At 52.8% G+C, this 13,984-nt stretch overlaps 3 protein-coding genes across 3 annotated transcripts, besides 7 other annotated features; 2 read left to right on the top strand and 1 right to left on the bottom strand.

Moving 5' to 3' along the window:
* Positions 1-382: 382 nt before the first annotated feature.
* On the top strand, positions 383-1,033 carry EKO05_0000856 (ADP-ribose diphosphatase; the record flags this gene model as incomplete). The annotated part of the gene is made up of 1 exon (XM_038944825.1): positions 383-1,033. The coding sequence occupies one exon, from the start codon at positions 383-385 to the stop codon at positions 1,031-1,033; it is 651 nt and encodes a 216-aa protein (XP_038803400.1).
* Positions 1,034-1,262: 229 nt separating this feature from the next.
* Positions 1,263-3,108: a mobile genetic element.
* Positions 1,938-2,200: a mobile genetic element.
* Positions 1,938-2,296: a mobile genetic element.
* Positions 1,938-2,302: a mobile genetic element.
* Positions 1,938-2,308: a mobile genetic element.
* Positions 2,046-2,287: a mobile genetic element.
* Positions 3,109-3,746: 638 nt separating the features above from the next.
* Positions 3,747-6,392, bottom strand: EKO05_0000855 (Chitin synthase; the record flags this gene model as incomplete). The annotated part of the gene is made up of 3 exons (XM_038936940.1): positions 3,747-6,024; positions 6,075-6,241; positions 6,297-6,392. The coding sequence occupies 3 exons, from the start codon at positions 6,390-6,392 to the stop codon at positions 3,747-3,749; spliced, it is 2,541 nt and encodes an 846-aa protein (XP_038803399.1).
* Positions 6,393-7,323: 931 nt separating this feature from the next.
* Positions 7,324-7,367: a tandem repeat.
* A 2,487-nt stretch (positions 7,368-9,854) lies between these two features.
* Positions 9,855-13,518, top strand: EKO05_0000854 (mRNA decay protein; the record flags this gene model as incomplete). The annotated part of the gene is made up of 3 exons (XM_038936509.1): positions 9,855-9,873; positions 9,921-9,965; positions 10,016-13,518. The coding sequence occupies 3 exons, from the start codon at positions 9,855-9,857 to the stop codon at positions 13,516-13,518; spliced, it is 3,567 nt and encodes a 1,188-aa protein (XP_038803398.1).
* Between the last annotated feature and the right edge of the window lie 466 nt (positions 13,519-13,984).

Raw genomic sequence — 13,984 nt, 5'->3', positions numbered from 1 at the left:
AAGCGTTGATGCTTATCAAGGAGCGGTCGCCGTCAATTCAATGTGACGTTACGCGATTAGTTCCCGCCACTAACGTCTTGGGAGCTAGTCAGATCTCGAGGTTCAAGGATGAACACTCCATGTATGCTCTAATTCGCAGGATCTTGCAGCAATGTAGACGGTTCGCTCTTCTCTTCGGAAGAGTGAGTCTGGCGAGCGCGTTCTAGCTCACCGCAATCCCCGTAAACCTAATCCAGTTACGTCATCGGCGTTCGCACGCCGACTCATCCCACTTGCTACATCACGACTTTAACACCATAACCTTTCAGCCTTCCAACCCTGACTCACCTTCCTTCCTCGTTGAACCAAGCTAACAACCCCCTTCCAAACAAAAATACACATCATGGCCAGCAAAAGCAAAGCCCGCGTGACTGCATTTACGGACCTCTCCTCCTCAGACGCCAAATGGGTCAAGCTGCAAAAAATCGACTACATCGACGCCAAAGGCACGTCGCGAGTATGGGAAGTCGCGACGCGCAAGACGCGCGGCAAAGCGGGTGTCGACGCCGTTGCCATGGGCAACATCATCTACCACCCATCCAAGCCGCCGTCTACGATCGTAGTCCTGCAGTTCCGGCCGCCCGTGGAGGCCACGACGGTCGAGTGGCCCGCGGGCCTCATCGACGCGAATGAGCAGCCAGAGGAAGCCGCTGTACGCGAGCTGTACGAAGAGACGGGGTACCGCGGCAAAGTAGTGAGCACGAGTCCCGCGGTGGCAGCGGATCCAGGCATGACGAATGCGAACATGTGTCTTTGCATGATGGAGGTGCATTTGAAGGAGGGTGAGCCGGAGCCGGAGCAGCATTTGGACGAAGGAGAGGATATTCTGAGGGTGAATGTACCGTTGGCGGAGCTCTATGAGAAGCTGGAGGGGTGGGCGAAGGAGGGGTACGTAATTGCAGCCAAGTTGTATCATTGGGCTGCTGGCGTGCAGTACGCGATGGATCATCCCGAGCTGTTCAAGAAGCTGGATCAGCCGGGCGCTGGTGCCTGACTGGAAGGTAGCCTGTAACAGAGAATGCCCTCGTTACCTTTAATTCCGCGATGAACACTGAGAATATTGTCGGTTCAATGGTGCGATGGAACACTTTCTCTATACCTTCGAGGTACGATTGAGACATCAGACAGAAATGTATATCAACCGAATCTCCTTGAATCGAAAAAATTACGCCTCGGCGTCGCGGTGCTCGTGGGATGTAGATCTGAAGACTTCCAAAATCCTATAACGTAATCGGCCATTGAGTCGGCCAGGCAATTAAGCCGGCCACCTTATGCAGCCACCCACCTTAACACGCAGATAACTCAACACTACAACGTCGTGCTGTAGCTTACAGTACGTTAAATTAATCTACTCTGTCTACAGTATCTTGCTTACATGTGCGCTTATTGTGCCCAGCCTGACCACACATCCCACAGCGTCGAGAACCCTCTCTACTACCACCTGTTCGCACCCTCTCCTTACGCCTCTCTGCCTCTGCCTGCACCACCACCTCTTGTGCAGCTATTATTTCCTCTGCCTCTTGCTGTGATAGGGTTCCTCTATACTAGATCTGCTTCCTTTTACGTACTTTATGCTTAAAAGCAGCTTTATTTACTGCTTAAAGCTTAACTATCTTAGCTGCTATAAGCACCTGGGAATGCACCATCATATTAGCTCCCTTTTTGAACTGCTGCACCATCTCAATAATTAAAGCTGGAGATGAACTGTGGTGCCGCCTAATCCGGTCAGATATCAGCGTTAATTGAGCTAATATTTCAGCAGCGTTGCTTGGTGTTCTAGGTTGCTAGGTAGTAGGCCCTGGTAAAGGTGGTGTTAGCGTACGAGGCTTCACTTTAAGCTTTAATAGCACCACCTCTAGGTTGTCTAGAACCAAGCCTGTTGCTTGGAAGCTTAATTAGATATTATTAGATAAAAACGCCTTATTAAACACCTGATTAAAGGCAGCCAAGAATGCTTTCTTGTTAATGTGAGTGACGTGGCTGTTTACTAAGACATTAATTTCTGTCTTATATGCTCGTTTTAATGGGGCAAAACAGCCCACATTAAGTGGCTGTAGGATATAGGAGGTGTAAGGAGGCATACAGAGAGTAATAATTTTGTTTTCCTTACACAGATCCTGGAAGGCAAGCAACTTGTGGCTCTTATAGCCATTAATAATCAGCAGCTGGTAGCTACCTACTGTCCGGGCTGTTATATGCTGGATAAAGTGCTTCAGCCACTCTAGGCCTAGTTTATTTGTTGTCCAGCCATTCTTGCTGACACTAATACGCTAATCCTTTAGGTTGTAATACTAGGCCTGGTTATAGTTCTTTGCTTTAAAGATGAAGAAGGGTGGGATAACCTACCCTATGGCGTTGATCGCGGCAATTAACGTTGCCCACTCACGGTTGCCAGGCTGGACTCCAAGTGGCTTAAGACGCCTCTCAGACGCTGTTACTACCTTGACAGACCCTCTAACACCCATCTGGAAGCCAGTCTTGTTAAAGTTGTAGGTATCTTGGTCCTAGATGCTATATTTGGCTTTAACGTTGCGTATAAGGTTAAACTAGGGGCTAATAATAGCTAGATTACTGCATAAGACTCTCTGGTAATCGCGCTGTCTAGTTACCTGAGACTTAATCTCAGGCTTCTGGTTTACAAGGTGCCTGGCCTATTTTTCTCTAACCTTACTACCACTATAGGCAGCTAGCAGTTAATTAGCTATTTTACGTACGTAGCTTAGCGTAGGGGCAAAGCCTTGCGCGTTAAGCTTCCTTATGTATTGTATAACCACCTCCTCTTCAGGCTTAGTAAGCCTTAATCTGCTGTGGTGGGAATTGCGTTGTGAGGTGGTTTTGGCGCGTCGGTCTTGGAGGGTTAATTGAGGAACGTTATAGATAGCAGCAGCGCGCTGTTAGCTTATTAACGCGTCAGATTTCATAGCTTGAATAGCAAGGATTATCCTATCCTCACGAGGAAGTAATCTAAGATCAGGTTGTTGAGACATTAGATGAGAGGTGGAATGAGGTGTGATCTTGGCAAAGGTGGCCGGCTTAATTGCCTGGCCGACTCAATGGCCGATTACGTTACAAGGTACTGTAAACACCCGACATTGACCTATTCAATTATCGACATCATGAATCAAGGGTCGTGCTCGCAAAACAAGCTTAATTAGATCCTCTGCGTAACCAATGCCCTGATTCCCAGTCTCCACCAGACGAACGGCTGCGTTATCTTAACCGGTTTATGGACGTGGAAAAACAGGCGATGATGGCTTCAACATGTAAGTACTCAACAGGGTGGCGAAAACACACGACACATGCTGGACACAGATAGATGGATTGATCGTTGACTTCAAGCCTAGACCTCTAGACATTACGCAAAAGTCGTTCCCCGGACTCTCCACGTATATACCAAAACAGCAGCAGTCATTCAAATTAATGGTAATGAGTGAACCAATCGTGATCTCAAGTCAAAGTCGTACCCAACCAAACCAGACCACATCGCCACCCATGAACGGTTGGGTGGGTCAAGATATATGTACATTAAGGAGATGATGCAAGGGATTGCAGTAAGCTGGTCGCTCGAACGCCGGTAACCCTGCTCTATGCTAGGGATGTGAAAAGTCAGACCGCGGTTGTTGAATGTGAGGAAACGCCATCGCCCATATCCAGATGTTTCATGCGTAGATGCGAAATTAAATGTCTGTCAAACAGGAATATCGCATTCACTTGCGGTCCTTAACGAGGCGCTTGCGCTTCTTCGAATCTGTCGAGTCACTTCTGCTGTGGCCTAGCGGAGCGGGTGATACGTCGCGCATCAAGCTGCTGCTCTGAGGTTGGTGCATCTCAAAACCAAGCTCCTCGCCTGGTGCGGTCCTGACATAGCTCTCTTGTGCGAGAGGGCTGCGTCCTTGGCGGTTTGAGCCGTTGGAGTCGCGGTTGTTCTGCTGGCTGTAAGCAGCCTTGGGCGCCGCCAGATCGTTTTGTCCATACTCTGCAGACAATGGCGATGTGTTGCTCTGGTTGCGGTATTGTTGAGGCCTTTGCTGTTGCTGCTTGTCGTAAACAGAGTCACCGGAGAGAGACTCGACTGACTCGGTGTAGCCACCCTTTCCAGAGCTCATACCGACTTCGTAAGGTCCTTGCTGACGGTGCTCCTCGAAGAAAGCACCACCAGCAGGCTTCTGAGTCTCCTGAGTCTTGTGGTAAATGCGAGCATCCTCGGGATCCATGAAACTTTCGACACGACGTGGCATGTAGACAGAGTTGTTGGCGGAAGTGCCAGATGTGAACGAGTCCATGGAAGAGCGGGGATGCAGGGGAACATGGGGTGCGTTGGGGTCGCGGGGCGCCATATTGGGGAAGGTGAGACCCGAGTCGTTTCCTTGCTGGTACCAACCGTTGGGCAACCTCTCGGCAGCGGCGAAGCGTCCCTCCATGTCGGCGGTGGGCAACAGAGGGACAGGGCCGGGGCGGTTCTTCTGTGCTTCAGCAGCAGCCTTGAAGGTTTCGGGGACAACGTTGAGATCGTCGCCCGTAGCCTCAGCCTTCTCAATAGCCTCCTGGGGAGTGACCTTGGCGTCGGCAGTACCGGCATCAGCACGGGGTCCTCCCCAGGTACGTTGACCAGCGGTGAAGATTCCGTAAACCATGTATAACCAGTTGAAGAAGGGGTTGACGACGAACATGAGGGGGTAGAGCATAACCTTGTAGCGGCCGAGCTTGGCACCAAAGTAGATCATGAGAAGCCAGTTGAGTCCGAGAGAAATGGCGATGAAACCGACCGGCAGGTTGGCAATCTTCTGCGAAGTGGAGACGAGGGAGATGACTAAGATGAAGAAGAGCAAGGCGGTGGTACGGATGGTGTTCTGCATGAAACGGACAATCAGCAGGATGGGGTAGCGCCTCCACAGGCGGATATCAGTCAACATGCAAACTTCGTTGGTGATGAAACCCAAGAACCAGCGGCGACGCTGCTTGAGCAACGATTTGTAGGTCTGCACGGCTTCGGTCTTGCAGAAAGCTCCGGTGTTCATCTGGATCTGGTATCGTTCCTGGGCGCCAATCATGAACAGATGGGTCAACCAACGATCCTCGCCCAAATGGCACTTGCCGTAATCGAAGAGGTCGTCGCACTGCTCAGCCTTGTCGGCGAAGTAGTACTTGGCCATCTTACGGAAGGCAGAGAATCGCAACATGGTAAGAGCACCGGGGAGACAGGTGACGGCGCCGCATCCAGATTCGACAGAACGCTCGAAGAGTTGACCATGAATGTACTCCATGTCTTGAAGCAGGGTGATGAGCGAGTTCTTCTCCGTGGTGGATGTGATGACACCGGTTTGAGCCAACATGTTCTTCTTGGAGCCAGGCTTGAGTTCCATTTCGTACATGAAGTTCTGAATGCAAGACTTGTCGAGGATACAATCGGAGTCGATGAAGAGCACGAACAGGTTGTCGTTGCGCTTGAGGTACTCAGTGTAGATCTTGTCGATGAGCTTGAAAGTCCTCTTTTGGCAGTGGCGCTTACCACCGTGGGGGAAACGGGAGATGGTGATACGGCAGCTACGGTAGATGACATCGATAGATTTGGGGTACGAGTCGAGGGTGAGAGGTACACCAAGCTTCTCGATGGTGTTCAAGTAGAGCTCGTCTTCCTGGTCTCCGTCGAATGACAAGAAGATGTGCAGACACGAAGGCGGGTACTCGCAGTCGACGAGCGAGTCGCAAGTTCGCAGGAGAATCTCAGGGATTTCCTGGTAGCAAGGCATGACAATGACGACCTTGGGCGCGGAAGCCTCGTCGAGCACAGTCTTGATCCTCTTGGCGCGACCGACCGAGTGAGTGACAAGTTGGTAGACACAGAACAACCACGGGATTGTCAAGAGACCAGCAAACGACCAGAAAGCGAACCATTGGAGAAAGTCAACCATTTGCTGGGGGAAGTATTTGACAACTTGGGCGGGTAGAGGGAGGGTGACAACCATGATGGGCAAGAAGATGGCACTGTAGGAGTTAGGGAGGTATACAGCGGGTCGAAGCGGAGGGGCACGTACCGAAGGCAGAAGAAGAGAATGCCGAAGAAAACAGCCAGAAGACGGACACTGATCGTCTCGGCCTTCTGGAAGACCTTGACTAGACAGTATGTGAACGCGGCGACCCAGAGGAACCATTCGAGCAGAGCAGCAAGCATGACACCGCCGACGATGGCTACGTAGACAATCTGTTTCCGTTAGCGTTAGCTGTGCTGTTGGTTGTCGAGAGTGAAGCAAGCTTACGTCCTTGACTGGCCATGGGTCAGTGATGTCTGGAACCTCGCCCGAGTCCGCCCTAGACAGAAGGGCGCGAACAACGGGACCAGTTTGTTCCCACATGGTAAAGGAGAATTAAAGCGTGTATTCGTTTCGAGCTCGTAAGGTGTGGGTGAAGCGAGTGCAGGCAGAAAGCTCTAGCTGGAGCTGCCAAAGGTAGGCTGTCGATGGCCGCTCGGGAAGACGGGATGCTGGAACACGCTGGGTGCGTGCGGCAGCAGTGGTCGACTAAGAGCCAGGTTCAGAAGTCGAGAGGCGAGCGCGGGATGGGGCAGCCGAGTAGCTCCAAGGCGGTTCCCGGGCGGTGGAGAGCTGGACGGGTGACACGGCGCACGCTCACAGGACGTGTCGTTGCACAGCGCTAGAGAATCGAGGCAGGAACCGAGGGTGTTGACGAGAAGAGGCAATCCCAAAGAAGACGGGCGCTGATTCAGCTGGCAGTGGCGTCGGCGTCGACGATATCGATTGCAGTATCGACTGCAATATCGACTGCAATACCGACGGGTCTTGGTTGGCGGGAGAAAGCAGTTGCTGGAACAGGGCAGGTAAACGAGTGTGAGGGGTCGAAGCAGGAAGAAAGCGAGCTTTTCAGTAAGATGTCATCACAGATGCTGCGCGCAAGGGGGGGCAAGCTGCAGGATGTGTGGGAAGGTGCACCTGGAGAAGGAGGGAAGGGAATTCACCTGCACGAGGGGGTCGGGGTGGTTTGTACAGGCACGGAAGCGCAGAAACACTAGGGCCCACGGCAGACCACAGACTTGACCCAAAGAGTCGTGGTGCCTCTGGGCGCGGTGAAGTCTGCGGCGTCTGCGCAAGTGTGTGCGATCGTCGCAGGGAACCCCGACTGATACAGGCAGGCAGGCCGCCTGCCCTTCTCCCAGCCAAGCGCTCGACACGGACGTGCTGGGCGTGAGTGGTCGACAGGGCACATGTGTTCCACGCTGGCGAGTCCTGACGGAGCCTCGCTAGTTATTTTAGGACGACGCCCCCGCGCGCCGTCTGCCGTTGGGCGTATGAGGTCTGCCGCGCTGCTGGCTGTTCTGTTTCGCGATGCTCCTGATCGGCCATGCTGTGCATCTTCCCTTTGCCCTTTGCCCTTTGCCCTTGTTCCTTTGTTGCACGCTGAAAGACTGATTGTCTAGGCACGCCGCAGTCCCTTTGAGCCATGGACCACAAAGGCCAGCAGTTCGGTCGCCATTGTGCTGTGTCCCGCCAACTCGGCGACAGGTCAACCATGTACGCTCACTGCTTCACACGTTCCAATGACATCGTGGCGCGCACGAAATTCGCCTTCCCTGCCGTCCCTTCCTGCGCGTTTCATTGCCAAGAATGCAGTCTCGTCGCTGACATACACACGCCATCCACCCAATCGGCTGCGCACGCGCCTCTGCCAGCACCGCACACTACCCCTTCTTTCGGGCCTTGGGCCTTCGCGGCAGGGACTCGCTGTCACCCGTCGCTCATTTTGAATACGAGCAAACGGAGCAGCGTGTATGTCTCCTTTTCTTCTTCGGCGCCGCGGCAGCGAGCGCTAGAAAAGCTAGAAAGGTAAACACGGGCTTTAGCTGTGGGGACGCTGTGTGTATGTACCATGTACAGGGCCCGCAACTCCACAAAGCATGACGCCCTCAATATCGCGCGATGCGATGATATGACATCAACTCCCTGTCCATACTAGCCTCGTGTCGTGACACAGGCGGTTCCACGACCTTCGAGCCTCACAACGTTGCTTGATTTAGCCTTCGCCATCTGCGCTCAGCTTCCAGAACACATCTTCTACGGACCTGCCGTTCCCGCGAGGCTGAGCTTACGGCTGGCAATCGATAAACTGGACGTGTTGTCGTTCCGCAAGCGCGGGATCTGGTCGTGCGTGTCCAAGTCTGCCGATCTCTTCGGTACGCATGCAATGTTGTTGGCTGCCGAAGCTCCGTGAATAGCATCGCAGATCTTCACCACAGGCAAATGCGTTGCAAGGCTGAAGTCCGAGCCGACATCACTTCTCGTACTTGTACATGTGCTTGCCTGTCAAAATCCTCTTCCGCAAATTTTGTTTTATCCATGCACATGAGTCGTTGTCGTTCATCGACCGCGCTGGCGCCCGCTGGCGTTAAAGCCGCGGCAGATCTAAGCTCACCGTTTTACCCCTGAACCACAACCTAACAGTGTCCAAACTGTAAAGGAGCACGACTCCAGGTCTGCTGATTCAACCATTCACGAAGGATGCCGCTTCCAAGGCGCCAATCTTGCGTCTTGCAAACGCCTAGTGTACGAACAAAGGACAAATCGAGGGGTCAGGCGCGCCATTCTTCGCTCCACATGACTCCTTTGACGACACTTTCGGCTGATGTGTATTGCAATTCGCAGACAATAGAAGCGCCAAGTATCGCCGAAGGGAAAAGCATTCAAGCAAATCGCCCCTTTTCGCTTTGTGGTCATTACCGCGAAGTACCGAGACAGCAAAAGGCCATGGGCAGCGCTTGCAGTAGTAAAGGCAACAGTCTCACTTGCAGCTTGGGTGATGTTGTTTGCAGTCGCCGTGGCTGGCCGATTCTTGCATTCGATGCTGGCCTGAAGACAACAAGCGCCGTGTGCCAACGACCTGCATGTACGCGCCGTTGGTGACGAGAACTCTGTTCAGACCGCAGCCCGCGTGTTCCCTGTTCGGACCCTTCCGTGCGGTGGTGTCATTTACGTTGCAGGAGAGCTCAGACGTAGCAGCTCTTGAGATTGGCTCTCATGATATCGCTAGAGGCTTTTGATATTCTAGTAAGCATCTCAAGTAGCTACGAAAAGCTTTGATCTTCTTGGAACTTATCGCCACACATGACTTCTGCAAAGCTCCTCCAAGTGCCTCCAAATATCTAGAGAGACCGCGCCGGGTTTTCCTGCGAGGTGAGAGGGCGTCTGGGTCCAAACACCCCCAGCCTGCAAGAACATGGCATGACCAAGAAGCTGAGTGGAAGTAGCATAGCAAATTGAAAATTTCATGCGAGATGCCGAAGCGCAGGCAGCAGACGCAGTCCCGTAGCTTGGAGGCATTGCAGTTTCCGACCCAGTCTTGTAAATCCCTACAGAATCTGCTGGAGCTGACTGGATTCTCTTGCAAAACCGAGAAACCACTTGTGTACAAAGTGGCTGTAAGGCAACAAAAAGAGAGACAAGCTCATTCATGGAGACCTTCATGAGTGCATCCTACGATGATTTGCTCGAATAATTGGGCTGAGTACCTTTGTCTGCTTAGTCACGTTAGAGAATGACGCTACATCCCCGATGGGGAAGAGCGAGGCCGGACTGTTGCAGACGAACTTCAAACCACCCTCAGTACGACCGCGCAAACACATCGCCTTGCGTTGCTGCTATCCCGCGCAAACGACTACTTCACCGTGAGCTTGCCCGCGCTGCGCTCGACCCAATGCACGCAGAAGCCGCGCCCGACATAGCTCCGATATTCCATGTGCGCGTATCATAGCCGACCCGTGCTATCGACATCCGCCCCTCCACCACCGAGGGACTGCCTATTCCACCATGGAAAGGCCAAGAAAGCGTACGTGTAGCTTTCCCTGGGAATCGCAGGACACTGACACCATGAAGGAGAGCTTCGTGAGCTCAACTTCCGAGCGTGGGATGGCGAGCAAGGTCAGTAGCCAGGTACGCCCCATCACCTGTCGCGCTCACGTATCATCCAGATGTCTTCCCTGTGCAGGGTGCCCTCGACTCGTCCATGAAGAAGAACACCGCCTTTATCAAGCGCCTCCGAACCGCCATCAGCGCCTCCTCCCAGTCTCAATTTGTCCAAGAGATCCGCACCCTGTCCCTCCACAAGTACCTCTCCGAGATCATCTCAGCATGCTACGAAGGCCTCTGCAAGCTCAAGACCCCTGGGGAGATTGCCTCAGGTGTTGAGATCGTCAGTGCACTCCACCAGCGCTTCGGTCCTACGGAGTTCACGGGGTACATTGGCTGGTACATTGGAAGGGGGCTTGCAACTCCAGACAAAGCGCACTTGAAAGCGCTGTCACAAGAGGTACGCGACCGAGAAGAGAAGGAGCGCTTGGCTCGTCAACGTGTGCTTCTGCGCATAGCCACCGAACTATGGCTGGTAGGGGCTTTGCGAAGCCTGGATGACGTTGCTCGTCCTGAAGAGGCCGGCAAGAATAAGGATAATGGAAAGCTCGTGGAAGGAACTACCAAGACCAGGACCCGTGCAGAGAACGCTGATGCAGAGCCATTTCCACTGGAAGTACTCAAGGACATGCTTGGCCACGACCGCGAGCATATCAACCTTCCCTTGGTGGTCATCTTCGTGAAAGCGTTTGCCTGGGACATTCTCGGGGCAAAGACGTCATCTGCAGAGGGTCGCAAGACGGTCAACGAAGACGGTACGACCAACGCAGAGCAGAATGAGGACACTTCCGCGACCGAAGACGACGATCAGCCTAGCAAAGACCTACCCATCATCGCATCTGACCTCCAACAGCGGTTCAAAAACATCCTCGCACGCTATTTTGAAGACGTGAAGGCACATCTGCTGCGAGACCAAAAGCACTTGGCTGCACAGGGTCGCAAGAACGCTGAAGCTTACGTAAAGTCCGGAGAAGTCTTCGAAGATCGTCAAGCAAACTACGAGAAGCAGATGAAGGCGCAAGAGCGGTTGATCACAAACGCTCAGGTTGTGGCTGATGCACTGGGTGTGGACATGCCCGATCTGAAGGAGAAAGACAGTGCCGCAAATGCCGGAGATGGATCCATTGGTCTCATCAAGGCTGGGGAGTACCTGCGTGGTCGTAGTGACGGACCAGGAATATGGGAAGATGAGGACGAGCGCCGCTTCTACGAAAACCTGATCGACTTGAAGGACCGAGTTCCTGGTATTCTGCTCGAGGAGGGTAAGAAGAAAAAGATCGACACCGACGAGCAGGTTGGCAAGCGAATCGAGGCAAAGATAGAGACTGCCGAGAAAGAGGTTACAGAAGCAGTAAAAGTCGCAGACGCCGATGATCAGTCTACCGCCATCGCGAACAAGTCTGTTGGAACGCAGGTAGATGCAGTTCTTGCCCGCCTACCTGAGCTCAACACCAAGGACACAGTGGACCAGACCGCAATTGACTTCTGTTTTCTCAACTCCAAAGCATCGCGCAACCGTCTTATCAAAGCTGTTCAGGACATTCCCAAGGGTCGCTCTGATTTGCTGCCAATTTACTCGAGACTCATTGCGACTCTCGGCAAATACATGCCCGATGTTGCTCAGGGTGTTGTTGCATACCTGGACGACGAGTTTCGAAGCTTGCAGCGCCGCAAGTCCAAAGACTTCCTGGGACAGGTGCGGACACAAAACGTACGCTATCTTGCAGAGTTGACCAAATTCGGTGTTGTTCCAGAGCACGTCATTTTCCACTGTCTCAAAGTCAGCCTGGACGACTTCTCAAGGATGAATATCGAGATCATCTGCAACCTACTCGAAAACTGTGGACGATATCTCCTCCGCAATCCAGATACATCGCCTCGCATGGCTTCGTTCCTTGAAACACTCCAGCGTAAGAAGAGTGCTCAGGTGCTTGGCCAGCAGGAGCGCATGTTGATCGAGAACGCAATCTATTACGTCAACCCGCCAGAGCGCGCAGCTATCGAGCAAAAAGAGCGAACACCAGTCGAGCTATTCTTGCGCAAGATCATGTATCAGGACCTGACCCGCCGCACCCTGGATAAGACTGTCAAGCAGATTCGCAAGATGCACTGGGAAGAAGAAGAAGTCGTCAATTTCCTACGTAAAATCTTCTCCAAACCTGGCAAGATCAAGTACAGCAACATCCATCTGTTAGCTGTCATCCTCGGCACAATCCACCGCTACCACCAGGACTTTGCCATTGCTGTCATCGACGATCTTCTGGAGTCTATCACATTTGGTCTTGAGCTGAACGACTTCAAGTTCAATCAGCGCAGGATTGCAGAGGTCAAGTTCCTCGGCGAGTTGTACATTTACCGACTTGTCGACTCACCACTTGTCTTTGACACACTGTACAAACTGCTCAACTACGGGTGGCAGGGTGGGTACGCTCGTCCTGACCTATACAATCCTTTGGACCTCTCGGACGACTATTTCCGCATTCGCCTGGTTTGCAGCCTTCTCGAGACATGTGGCATGTACTATGACAAGGGTGCAGCTAAGAAGAAGCTCGACTTCTTTCTCACGTATATGCAGTATTACGTCTGCACCAAAGATGCTCTCCCGATGGACGTGGAGTTTATTGTGCAGGATGCTTATGCTCTTGTGCGACCACAGTGGAAGCTAATTACTGATCTGGACGAAGCGTCTCGCGTCTTTGGCGAGGCCGTCAAGCAGAACTACCAGACAACAGCAACTGACAAGCCTGCTGAACCTGAAGACGAAGACGAATCTGCTTCTGACGATGATGTAGATGGCCCCGAAGATGACGATGTCGTTGTGCCTGAAGGCGAAGACAAGTCGTCTGACGAAGATGAGGAGGATTCCGAAGAGGATGAGCCTGCCAAGCAACACCTCTCTGATGATGAGGAAGAGCACATTGTTGTGACACGTCAAGAAGAAGAGCGCGACCCCGAAGCTGAAGCTGACTTCGATCGAGAACTCGCCAAGCTCATGTCAGAGAGCGCTGATTCCCGCAAGTACGACCGCAAGCCCGTCTTCGACGTCCCGCTACCGATGCGCCGCGCTCGTGAGGCAATCGCTAACCCCGAGGACGGCATAAACGAAATACCAATTCCGGTTGCACCGTCTAACACAGTCAAGTTCTCACTCCTCAGCAAGCGCGGAAACAAGACGCAGACCCGATCAATTGACCTGCCTTCTGACTCCACGTTTGCTGTTGCCATGCGTAACAAGCAACAAGCCGAGAAAGAGGAGCAGCAACGCATCAAGAGCCTCGTTCTGAACTACAACGAGGCTCGCGATGATGTTGACGATACTGGTGAATCGCCATTCTCTTACATCCTCTCGCCTAATACCAATAGAAAACGTACTGATACTCAGCAAGTTATGGACAAGACCCCGAATCCGTATGCACAGCCGCGTCTCGACAAAGCCGGCAACAATCGCAGCAACCAGCGTGCCAGAAAGCTACAGCTTAGCGATGTCAATTGGTATGGCCCCCCTTCGTCTCTTCAGCAGAGGTGTGTTACGAAGCCGTCAACGTCGGTTACATCAAAGCCATAGGATGTGGTTGATAGAAGCCGGCGTGACAGCTTTCAGTCTCCGCCTTTTCGCAAACCGTTTCGACGTTCAATCTAATTACCTACGCTGTTCACTCGGCGCTTTTATCGACATGGCTAACCACAAGGCCCGCTACGGGCGACTGACACGCAGGACTTGATCATGCATCACGATGCTACAGACAGCACCCACAACGAAACATCCTAAGCGACGACAATTGCTTTTTGACCTTTCATAAGGCGCGCTAAGCGTGCGATAGGCGGTACTGGGACCGTGTCGATGACAATCTTGCGACCATGCTTGACGCTAAGCCTGGCCGCTGCTAGATGCCAACCCACGCGTCTGTCACTGTAACGCTCAAGCCACCGTCCCGACGACCGCACAGTCTTGCGCAGCTTCTCAACCTACTGAAGTGCAAGCATTTGCAGGGATTCAGAGAGGTGGGCAAAGATAGTCCCAGCTGGTGCCC

Source organism: Ascochyta rabiei, chromosome 1 (assembly GCF_004011695.2).
Source record: "Ascochyta rabiei chromosome 1, complete sequence".
In the NCBI taxonomy this organism is placed as follows: domain Eukaryota; kingdom Fungi; phylum Ascomycota; class Dothideomycetes; order Pleosporales; family Didymellaceae; genus Ascochyta; species Ascochyta rabiei.
This window is presented reverse-complemented; position numbering and strand designations above follow the sequence as displayed.